The 12,435-nt window shown below is 39.6% G+C and overlaps 1 protein-coding gene across 3 annotated transcripts in view; it reads right to left on the bottom strand.

The window, feature by feature from the left end:
• The window catches only part of ITCH (itchy E3 ubiquitin protein ligase), a 121,744-nt gene that overhangs the window by 37,509 nt on the left and 71,800 nt on the right, over nt 1-12,435 (bottom strand). For all 3 annotated transcript variants that reach the window (XM_070420172.1, XM_070420173.1, XM_070420174.1), the window contains 3 exons: nt 12,190-12,285; nt 10,825-10,999; nt 4,025-4,094 (listed from right to left, as the gene is read on the bottom strand). In XM_070420172.1, the coding sequence (XP_070276273.1) occupies nt 4,025-4,094; nt 10,825-10,999; nt 12,190-12,285 (341 nt within the window). The remainder of the gene's footprint in view (nt 1-4,024; nt 4,095-10,824; nt 11,000-12,189; nt 12,286-12,435) is intronic.

Raw genomic sequence — 12,435 nt, 5'->3', positions numbered from 1 at the left:
GAGCAACCAAAGGACTTGTATGCATGCATATAAGCATAACCAATGGATACAGACACCAGGGGGGTGAGGGCATGGGGGGGTGGAGGTAAGGACACATATGTAATACTTTAATCAAGAAAGAAAATTAAAGGATAAATGCAAGTATCAAAAAAAAAAAAGCAAACATGAGGCAAGATAAAGTTAATAGAAAACGTATTTTCTATTATGTTCTAAGTATATACTGCTGATATAAGCATTTTTTAGAAGAGGCTGTGAAAAAAAAAAATTTCAAAGGTGGATGGATGTACTTGCAAATTGAAGGCTCATCTGTTCAATGAGAGGAAGAACTGTGGCTGTAGAACTGATTTCTTACTTTGTTGAAAAATCACATGATAAACAATACTGAAATTACTGAACATCAAATCTGAATGCACATCAGAACACTTCCTGACTTGATGAATAAAACAGTAAAAAGGAGAAGCTTCTTCTTATTCTATGTATTCTTTCATGGCAACTCTCAAAATAAATAAATATCTTTATACTTGAAGGGTAAACCCAGCTATATAAAAAGGCCTGTTAGACTACATTTTTTGAACCAAAAGACTCCTTAACCAAAACTATTCATTATCCAGCCTTTATAGTTTGCATGTGCTAAGAAAATCTTTTAAGACAATAATGTCTGTCCTAGCATTTAAAAGTCTGAAAAGGTGAGGAAATTAGGTTTAAATATATATGGTGTCACAAAAATAAGGCTGTCAATTTCATAACGTAAACACAGAATATAAACTGGGATTTTATTTCCTGGGTCAATCCTGAGGATGTCATGTGGATCTCATCTGTCACAGTACCAGTGTTGTCACTGGGTCCACAAATAAGGCAAATGCCTCCAAAGCAGACAGTCAAGCAGTGCTCAGTCTGAGTAACAGAATGATCATGAACTCATTTAGGAAGGGGAGCACACTTCAATTTCAAGGACTGTGACACCTAAAAATAAGCAGAATGTATGTAAAACAAACAAGGTAACATTCTTATAACCTGGAAAAGCTGGGACTGGGTGTTTAGAGGAAGTATTTTAGGGAGATGATGGCTAAAGTAAAAATAAGAAAGATTCTGATGATGAGGATTATGATAAATACATAAGGCAAGACCAGCTGCAGGAAAAGCTTTTTGAATAAAGGCAACAATGACTGTAATTCATGCTGCTATGAAGAAGCAGCAATTTTTCTTGCAGTTGCTCTGGAGGAGTAAAACGGTGTTTCTGACAAAAGCCATTGGATCATGGTTTTTCTGTAATAAAATTAAAAGGATAAATACATATATCCTTTCAGTGCTTCAATTTCTCCTTTGCAACACAACATAGACAAACTCAAGAAATAAAGCGTTTCTTTAATTCATACAAAATCCATCCATTTCTGGGAATGCAATCTGACAGATCTTATTCAATATGCCTGATAAGGGCAACATCCCCTCTTCTAAAGTACCTTCATATCAACCATACACTGTCCATACTCCGAGGCTCCAACACAGCCAAAAGACTCCTTAACAGTAACTACCCGGCTTTGGTGAAGACAGAAACTTACAATTTTCACATGTCCAGATTTTATTTCAAGCTGGTAACAATACAGTTATAAGTATGAACAATTATATTTTTTGATTCTCAGGGGCATTAAGGATAAATAACTACTTAAGAGCAATGGGTTTTCTCAAAGGCAGGCTTATATTATACAGCTAGTATCATTTTTATTGACACATGAATTTTTTTCCTCCATCCCTCAGTAATGTAATGCTAAAGCAATCTATGTTAGGGACCAATGCTTCCCAATAAGACTATCTAGAAATATCACTTTCTGAAGTTACCAAAATATTCTGAAATATCTACAGCTCTGGTTCCATAACAAGCTTTTCTTTGCTGTTTTCCACTTTCTATATCCTCTTTGGCTTCTGTGAAAAATTGTTTCTACACCGCCATATAATACCTTCTGGAAAATTGCTACAGTGTTATGACATATAACACTATAAAACAGAATGTGGTGTATTAACAAAGTTTTAATAATGAAGTACCAAATGTACTCAGTAACAGAGCATGCTCATGTGATGTGCTCGATGGTATATAACACAAAGTCACCATCCTTACACGTGCCCCTTCCACTGTTTTCACAGGTAACATCAACTCAACCACACTCTGAACTGTCTTGGAGGCATCCATGTGATAAAAATATTATTTTTTAGGTTTTTTCTTTTGAAATATTATTCACAAGATGTGGCAAAAGTCATTCAAAGAGCTGTAACCAGTTTGGCTCAGTGGATAGAGCGTCGGTCTGCGGACTGAAAGGCCCCAGGTTCGATACCGGTCAAGGGCATGTACCTTGGTTGCGGGCACATCCCCAGTAGGGGGTGTGCAGGAGGCAGCTGATCGATGTTTCTAACTCTCTATCCCTCTCCCTTCCTCTCTGTAAAAAATCAATAAAATATGTATTTTTTTAAAAAGTCATTCAAAGAATCTCATAAACCTTCAACCAGTTTCTCCCAATGGTGACACCTTATATAGCTACTAGAGGCCCAGTGCATCAATTCATGCACCAGTGGGGCCCTCTCGGCCTGGTCTGCAGGATCAGGCCAAAACTAGCTCTCCAACATTCTCTAAGGCAGTGGTTCTCAACCTATGGATCATGACCCCTGAAAATACATCCTGCATATCAGATATTTACATTACGATTCATAACAGTAGCAAAATTACAGTTATGAAGTAGCAACGAAAATAATTTTATGGTTGGGGGTCACCACAACATGAGGAACTGTATTAAAGGGTCACAGCATTAGGAAGGTTGAGAACCACTGCCGGGCCTAAGGGGTCCCGGATTACTAGCTGGGCATAGGCCAGGCCGAGGGACCCCACTGGTGCACATCGGGGCCGGGGAGGGATGCTGGTGGTTGGCCAGCCGGGGAGGGACAGCGGGAGGGCTCCAGGGCATGTCCAGCCCGTCTGGCTCAGTCCCAATCGGCCAGACCCCAGCAGCAAGCTAACCTACTGGTCAGAGCATCTGCCCCATGGTGATCAGTGCACATCATAGTGAGCGATTGAGCAGCATTAGCATATTACGCTTTGATTGGTTGAATGGACGACCGGACACTTATCATATTAGGCTTTTATTACATAACATAGTACGATATCAAAATCAAGACACTGACAATGGTAAATTACTATTAACTACAGATTTTATTTAATTTTAACCAATTTTTAAAGTTGAATTCATTTATGTGAATGTATAGTTTTATTTACTTTTATCCCATGTACAGATTTGTGTAATCACCACCATGGTCAAAATACACAACTCTATGCCCAGCAGGTGTGTCTCAATGGTTGACTGGTAACATATGAGCCAAAAGGTCATGATTCAATTCCCAGTCAGGGCACAAGCCTGGGTTGCAAGCTTGATCCCCAGTAGGGGCTGTGTAGGAGGCAGCCATTTGATGATTCTCTTCTCTCATCATTGGTATTTCTATCTCTCTCTCCCTTTATCTCTCTGAAATCAATAAAAATATATTAAAAAGCAAACAAACAAAAAGAACTCTTCCACCACTACATAAGAACCACTTAAGTTACCTCTTGTATTTGTACAGTTATCTTTGGATCTTTCTTCTGGTACCTATTAATGTGTTTTGTATCTCTAAAGTTAACGGCATTTTGAGAGTGTTATGTAAATTGAACCATACAGTACATAATCTTTTGAGATTGACTTTTCACTAAGCATTATGCCCTTGAGGTCCATCAGATTGCTATATGTGATAATCCATTTATTTTTATAGCTGAGCAAAATATTTTTAACTTTAAAGGAATAAAATAATTCTAAATTCCAATAAAAGTTTACTATAATAAAAGGCCAACTTAGAATTTTGGAGAAATTTAATGCCTACTTGGCACTCTAAATTAAACCAACACACCCCAAAATATTCCCAGATATTAATTCAAGCAAGAGCAAGATATCATCCACAAATATCTGAGTTTTAAAAAGACTAAATTCAACAAAAAATGTATGTAACTTACCCCATCCAGGTGGCAGGGGACCAAGAGGATCAAATTCTTTATTTTGTGTTGTTGCAAACAAATCTTGATTCTAAAGAGAACAACAAAAAGGGTGAAATATTGGACTTGGACAACTTGAGAGCAACCTTGTAAGTTCTGATATGCTTTTCCTGGCCTTGTGCAACATAACACACTCTAACAGAGTTCACATCTTAGAGAAGTGTCGTATGATCATGGACAAATGCCAATACACTTTGGTGGAGGAAAAAAAAATCCGTGCAAACAATATTTAATGTTTCAAATTATTTGAAAATCAAATATTACAACTGCATAATCCTCATTCTCTCCCCCCCATGACCACTTTTTCCTTCTTAGCTACAAATCAGTAAGTTAAAAAAATACTTGTGAGTAAGCAACAGTTTATTCTTGTATTATTATTTATTAATTATTGTATTAACAACTGTAAACCAATTTTTGCCGTACTTGTGTATAACCCCCCAAAATCATTTATAAGTAACAGTACTGAGTCAACAGAGAAATGAAAATAATCTTGTATTTTTTTTCTCTATAAAGTTGCATATTTTTAATATATACTGTGTCAAATTAAAGTGCATATTGTAATCACTAAATCAACCACCAACATGACAACAACAAAAACCACAAAGAAACATAACTAAAATGTCAAGAGCCATAAAGATAAAGTCATTAGAGGAGATAAAATTAAATGATACAAAATACTTGATTCAATCAGTCAGGAAAGGATAAATACAAGAAGTGGCAAATAAAAGCCAAATACCAAGATGACAGATTCAACACAAATACATAGAAATTTATAGTAAATGTTGATGAAATAAACTTCCCAATTAAAAAAGCAGAGATTATCAGACTTGATAAGAAAGCAAGAAGCAACTAGTATATGTTGTTTAAAATCACTAGTCGAGCCCAGTTGGTGTGGTTGAGCATTGACCCATAAACCAGGAGGTCACGGTTCAATCTTCGGTCATGGCACATGCCTAGGGTGCAGGCTCAATCCCCAGTAGAGGGCATGCAGGAGGCAGACAACCAATGATTCTCTTTCATCAAAAAATCTTGTATTTCTAACTCAAAAAGAAAGGATCACATACAGAACATAGTATATACAAAGAACTGTGGGAAGAGAATCAGTGGAGCAAGAATAGGTGGTCAAATGACTAAAAGGAAAGAATTCCAGTTGAAAGGAGTTAACAAGCCTAGAACTACATACAAGACTTAATCAGCCCTAACAGGTTTGGCTCAATGGGTATAGTGTTGGCCTACAGACCGAAGGGTCCCGGGTTTGATTCCAGTCAAGGGCACATACCTTGGGTTGTAGACTCCTCCCTGGCCCAGGCCCTGGTCAGGGTTCCTGCAACAGGCAACCAATCAATGTGTTTCTCCCACATCTATATTTCTCTCTGTCTTTCCCTCTCTCCTCCAATCTTTCTAAAAATCAATGGAAAAATATCCTTGGGTTAAAAGAAAAAAAAAAAAAAAAAAGACGTAATCTGTCATCATTTCACCCATGTACTGTATTTTAGTATGCCTTTCTAAAATGTGTAAACAGTCCTAGCTGGTTTAGCTCAGCGGATAGAATGTCAGCTTGCGGACTGAAGGGTCCTGGTTTCGAATCCGGTCAAGGGTTGCTGCCTTGATCCATAGTAGGGGCTATGCAGGAGGCAGCCAATCAATGATTCTCTCTCATCATTGATGTTTCTATCTCTCTCCCTCTCCCTCTCTGAAATAAAAAAATGTATTAAAAAAAATAATAAAATGTGTAAACATATTCTTACATAACCACAATACCTTTACCACACTCAGCAAAATCAATATTAATTGTACCACCTAGTACTCAATCCTTCATTAAATGCAGGATTGCTTATTTGTTCAAATCAGATGCAAAGTCATCACATTACATTTGGTTGATTCTTTGTCTCAATCTACAGTAGGTTCCCCCAATTGTTTTTTCCCATGTCACTGACTTATTGCAGAAACTGAGTTAACCGATTTAAAGTTTTAAAGCTTGTAAGAGAGATACCCGTTTCCGATATAACAGCTCTTGGAAGATAGACCTGTCAAGCACTGGTCTTGAGGGGACTGGGGGGAAAAAATTAAAAAAAAAAAAAAAAAAAAAAGAACTGGTCTTGCTCTTCTTGCTAGATGCAATAATAAAAAGGAGTAAGAGTAGGGAGGCCAGGAAGAAACACTATAAAAGAACTGAACCCTGATTATAGAACATGTCTGAAAAGTTTGGCATATGAAAAACTGTTTTGATTATTTTCTAATACCCAACCCTATCCCTCTGACTCTCCCTGGACAGATAAGCTGTGAAGCCATGGGCCAGGAAGAGCTATCACAGTGTTACATCATCAACATATACATTCTGAGGTTAAAAATGCTCATATATGTGTCTACTGCCCTGTAACCAGGGTCAGACAAAGGCAAATTCATATGCCCAATAACTAGACTTTCTCAGCAATACCCCATTACCCCATAACTTTTTATGTAGTTGGTATTAAGAATATTCAATTCACCCTGGCCGGTGTGGCTCGGTTGAGTGTCATCCCATGTGCCGAGGGGTCACCAGTTCCATTCCCAGTCAAGGCACATGCCCGGGTTGTAGGCTTGATCCTCAGTAGGGGGCATCCAAGAAGCAGCCTATATATGTTTCTTTCTCATCAATGTTTCTATCTTACTCTCTTCCCCAACCCTATCTCTCTGTATAAAATCAATTTAAAAGGTACTGAAAAAAAAAAAGGAATGTTAAATTCATTCAATTCAGTTCATGTCCCTGGCTAAGTTAAGGAAAACTAAAATAAGTTCTTTATGATTTAAAACCATTCTATGACAAGACATTCTATAGCAAGAGCAAAAAGTAAGAATTTCAGAAAATTAGTCAAATTATTTTGAATAGGAGAAAAGAAAAACAAACAAAAAAAATCATGGATATTGAGTAAAAGCTACAATTCAAGAAAAGTTCCAAAGACTTTGAGAATCAAATTGGTCAGGTTTAAAATGAAACCATATACTGTAGGTGCTCCAGAAATTTGCTCACTTGCCTTTAATAGAATGTTTAAAAAGATTATGCACTGTAAAAGTGAGACAGAAGGTACATTTACAATTGTGAATATGAGGGAAAGAAAACATGAAATCTAATACTTGTAAGCATATAGTATGTGCCCAAAACAAGAACACTTATTTTACAGAATCCTCAAGAAAACCCCCTGAAGTAATTATAGGTATGTTATAAAGTAACTAATGTCCCGGTGCACGGATTCATGCACACTGAAAGGAAATTAATTAGAAGAAATATTTTTATATCGCTATTCGCCCTTTCTCTATAATAGAAGTGTCAACCAAATTCACGATCGACAATGACAGATCAAAACACACGCATGCGTTTGGCGCCAGCGAGAGCTTTATATGTATTGTGCATGCACAAGTCAACTTAGACTTTTATATATATAGAATAAACTTGTTTAGTTAGACCTGCTTTCTGGTGTAGCTAAACATTTTCCAGCCCAGTGAAGCACCTCAACTTCTCTTTCAGTTAATTGTCAGCAACACAGCAGTAAATATCAACATGAAGCAGATTATTATTGTAGATTATGCAGGGGGAACAAAGGGTAAAATATTTAACTGCAGCAGTATTGGACCATATTCTGCGCAGTGAGAAAACCTGAAGTCATTTTCAAGGTCTACCATTTCTTACTTCTTTTTAGTCAGGTCAAGTTTCTAAGCTTTCTAAATCTCTGTTTTCTGGCTAATAAAAAGAAAATAGGATTCTACCAAGTCTCCTATCTACCTACTCCAGGACTTCTGTGAGGATCAAATGAGATGAGGCATGGGAAAACACTTCACAGACATTTGGTTAAAGTGTAAAATGTTTCCACCTAGCTATAAAGCAAGTTGTGTTCCTGGGCTGAAGAAACTCCAAGGAAGCTAGTTGTCGCTAGGGAGAGGAAGCCAGGCGTTGCTATGTGATGTCATTACCCGGCACCCACAGGAACCATTTCCAGGCTGGGCTGTGGGCTGCATTTTGTGTCATGGGGTCTTGGCAGCGTTGTTTATGATTTGGTGGGCTGTCACTCCAGGGTGGTGGCAGGGCCTGTGTCCCACTTGGGGGAAGCCAAATTTCCTTTGTGGATATCATGGCAGCTCCTGCGTTGAGCGTCTGTCCCCTGCTGGTCAGTGTGTGTCATAGCAACCGGTCAGACACTTAGCATATTAGCCTTTTATATTTATACTAGAGGCCCGGTGCACAAAATTTGTGCACTGGGTGGGGGGCCCTCAGACCAGCTTGTGCCCTCTCGCAGTCTGGGACCCCTCGGGGGATGACCACCTGCTCGCTTAGGCCTGCTACCCGGGGGGATTGGGCCTAAGCTGGCAATCAGACATCCCTCTGGCAGCCTGGCAGCCCTCGGGGGATGTCCACTTACCAGCGGGGAGCAGACCTAAGCTGCAGTCGGACATCCTTAGCGCTGCTGAGGCAGGAGAGGCTCCCACCACCACCACTGTACTGGCAGCCATCAGCCTGGCTTATGGCTGAGCAGAGCTCCCCCATGTGGGAGCGCACTGACCACCAGAGGGCAGCTCCTGCATTGAGCGTCTGCCCACTGGTGGTCAGTGTGTGTCATAGTGACCAGTCATTCCCAGTCTTTCTGCTGTTAGGGTCAGTTTGCATATTACCTTTTTACTATATAGGATAGAGGCCTGGTGCACAGGTGGGGACCGTGGTTTGCCCTGAAGGGTGTCCCGGATCAGGGTGGGGGTCCCCACTGGGGTGCCTGGCCAGTCTGGGTGAGGGGTTAAGGGCTGTTTTTCGGCCGGCCAGCAACTGAAGCTCCCAGCCTCTCCTTTCTTTTTTTTTTTATTCTGGGATTTATTTACCTTCTATAATTGAAACTTTGTTGCCATCACTGGCGCTCCCAGCTCTGAGGCCGCAGCTGGCTGAAAGCAGGTATCTGGGATTTGTTTAGCTTCTATAATTGAAACTTTGTTGCTTTTGGAGCTGTTGCTTTCAGAGCTCCGAGCCAGGCTGCGGCAGGCAGGGAACCTTGGCTTCCTCCATCACTGGAGCAAGCAAGCCTCCTGCTCGCTTCAGCTGCGTGGCTGCTGGCCGCCATCTCTGTTGACAGTTAATTTGCATATCTTGCTAATTAGCCAATGGGAAGTGTAGCAGAGGTACGGTTAATTACCCTTTTTGTCTTTTATTACATAGGATACAGATGATGCTTGATAAGGTTAGTTAACTTACTCAAAATCATATAGAGAAAGTGTGGAACCAAGATTTGAACCCAGATGTGTCTGACTCCAAAATCCATGCTCTATTCACTGGATACCCATGTGGAAACTAGCTTTTTAGAAGGCAGAAAAGCTAGTCATTAAAACCTAGAAGAAATTTGTCCAGGTGTACCAAAGCTGATTATAATTTCGAAAGAAAAGAAAATGTAAAACAACATAGAAAAAAAAAAGGGTAAGGTAGACAAGAGATAAAAATTGATAGTGATAGCTATCTACAGAAGTTGGTAGGAAAAATAATTGTGTAAAAAAAGTAATCCTATATAGTAACACCCTAATATGCAAGTCGACCAAACACAGAATGACTGGCCACTATGATGTGCACTGCCCACCGAGAGGGAGGCAACTGGTGGTGGCGATTGGGGGGCAGGGCCAACCAGTGGGTGGCGCCAGGCCGCAAGCCAAGGTGGCTGCCAGTGGGGGCACCCCCCGATCACCCCGCCTGCCAATCGCCCTGCAGAGGGAGGCGATGGGCAGCAGTGGCAGGGGGCGGAGCTGGTGAACAGGTGGCGCCAGGCTGCCAGCCAAGGCAGGTGCCAGCGGGGGGGTCCTCCGATCGCCCCCCCCACCCACTGGTCACCCCACAGATCAGCCCTCATCGCCAGCCAGGCCTAGGGATCCTACCGTATACATTGGGAACAGTCTCAGATTTAAAAATTAAAACCTGGCAAGGCTACTCTAACACTGAATAAATAGGATGATGCAGTGATGACATGCATGAACTATGACTTGCACATTTTATGGTCAGCCCTGATTCTGACACTTATAACTGTGTGACAAAGCCAATTACTTAACTTCTCTCTGCTTCAGTTTTTCCACCCATAAGATGGGGATTTGAGCCTGCAACCCGGGCATGTGCCCTTGACCAGTATCGAACCCAGGACCCTTCAGTCTGCAGGCCGACACTTTATCCACCGAGCCAAACCGTATAGGACCAAAAAGGAAATTTTTTATACCAAAGATAATTTGGTTTTGAAGGCAGAATAATTTTATTTAACACAATCCAATAAAAAAACAAATTTCTGTAGCTTCCCAAAACATCAAATAATTTATCAGGTATACTTTACCTTTATACATTGCAAAGTGATTAAATTCTATCATTAGTTTTGTACAACCACGCAAGAGTCAGGAGTTCTTAGATTCAAGCCTTCAAATGTTCTGCTAAGTTAGGTAGTACTAAATTTAGAACTGTTTTAATTATTTTCAAATTGTTTTGGTTTATTTTTACTATTCTTTTGTCCATGGCTTTTAAGTTGTCCTAACATCTTTTTTTTTTTTGACATTAACAAAATAAAGGAGGTTGAACTTCAGGAAATTTCAAATAGGAAAGAACAAACCAGATACACAGAATGGTTGAGATAAGGTCTAAAAATAATATCAACAGCAACAACTAGGTTGCCAACTTACTTACAACTTCCTTCTAATTAGTGCTTTACATTTCCTATTCAGGAAAAGGTTAAAAACCAAATATTCTTATTAAGTTTATAATACAACAGGTTGCTCACCCCATAAATGAATCTCTGATTAAACTGCTGCATTGCTCCTTGAAGCTGACTACGCTGGAGCTGCCACTGTTCATAGTTCCGGACGGATTCCAATGTTGGCCTCTGCCACGTTGTTGTTCTTGTGAAATGGTCAACATAATAAATACGTCCCATGTTGTCAACCCTGCGTTCCCAGCTAAATCAGAACAAAAAACAACCTAAATCAACAAATACTTGTGAAACAGATAAGAATTAAACAGGACTTCATCTTGGCCCTGGTGCATGTTTAGTAACATTTTACCTTAAGAAACTACTTGTGATTTACCTGAAGCCTTTTATTTTATGTATTCTGAAATGGTCTATTAATGAACTTAACCATAATGTTGTTATAAGGTAAAGATCCTCCACAATTTCACAATAAATATTACCTAATGATTTAACAAGTAAAACAGTACCTTTTAGGTGTGTATTTAAGACTATTACTAGCAAGATTAAATATTTCCCCATGTTTGCTATGACTAACCTTGAATAAAAATATACTTCTTTCAATTATATAATGTAAATGCTCAATATCCTGCATTAAAATATTCTTTTAAAAAATATTTTTATTGATTTCAGAGAGGAAGGGAGAGAGAGATAGGAACATCAATGATGAGAATCACTGATCAGCTGCCTCCTGCATGCCCCCTACTGGGGATTGAGCCCGCAACCTGGACATGTGTCCTGACCTGGAATTGAACCGTGACCTCCTGGTTCAGACGTTGATGCTCAAACACTGACCTATGTCGGCTGGGCTGTATTAAAATACTTGTTAGCCCTGGCCAGGTGGCTCAGATGGCTGAACAAAATGCCATATACCCAAAGGTTTTGGGTTCAATTCCCAATGGGGCACATACCTAGGTTGCGGGTTCAATCCCTAGTCCGGGAAAGTACTAGAGGCAACCAATCTCTCTCTCTCTCTCTCTCTCTCTCAAATCAATAAACATATCCTAAGTGAGGTTTAAAAATAAAGTTTTTTATATATATATAATAGGGATTTCATCCTCATTTATATGATAGGGATTATAATTCTTATTCATTTAAATAATTAGTCTTAAAGAAACTAATCCTAAAATCCGGTGGTTTGAGGCAGTTAAAGTTCAGAAAGAAAAACTTGGAAGTAGTAAGACTTATAGAATCTTTAGATCAAAACTGAGCGAAAATTATGATCATTCATTATGCTCCATCAAGTATCTGACTCTCTTCTTTCTAGTTTACATCCACCACAAAACAAAGTGGTTAAAGACAGGAAGAGCTGAAAAGTAAGAATATAGTGAAGGTTTTGTTACAGACATAATCTATAGTTCTGAATATACACTTTTTCTCTTCATTAATTCAGATACTTACCCAGGAGGTAGAGGTTCTGGTCTATCCCACGTTGTTCTTTTTTCAATATGATCTACATAGTAAACTCGCCCGTGCTGGTCCACTCTCTGCTCCCAACTTAAACACAAAATTAAAAAGTCTGGGTATGGTACTTATCTTTAATCCTGTCTTTGCCTTTTTGTCTTATATGACCACGAGAGGCTCGGTGCACGGATTTGTGCAACGGGGGGGAGGGGGGGGGGGTCCCTTGGCCTGGCCTGCGGGGAT

This window comes from Myotis yumanensis, unplaced genomic scaffold (assembly GCF_028538775.1).
Source record: "Myotis yumanensis isolate MYYU_CA2020_CCGP unplaced genomic scaffold, mMyoYum1.0.hap1 SCAF_7, whole genome shotgun sequence".
Taxonomy (NCBI): Eukaryota; Metazoa; Chordata; class Mammalia; order Chiroptera; family Vespertilionidae; genus Myotis; species Myotis yumanensis.
The sequence above is the reverse complement of the archived record's forward strand: the minus strand, read 5'-3'. Positions and strand labels throughout refer to the sequence as shown.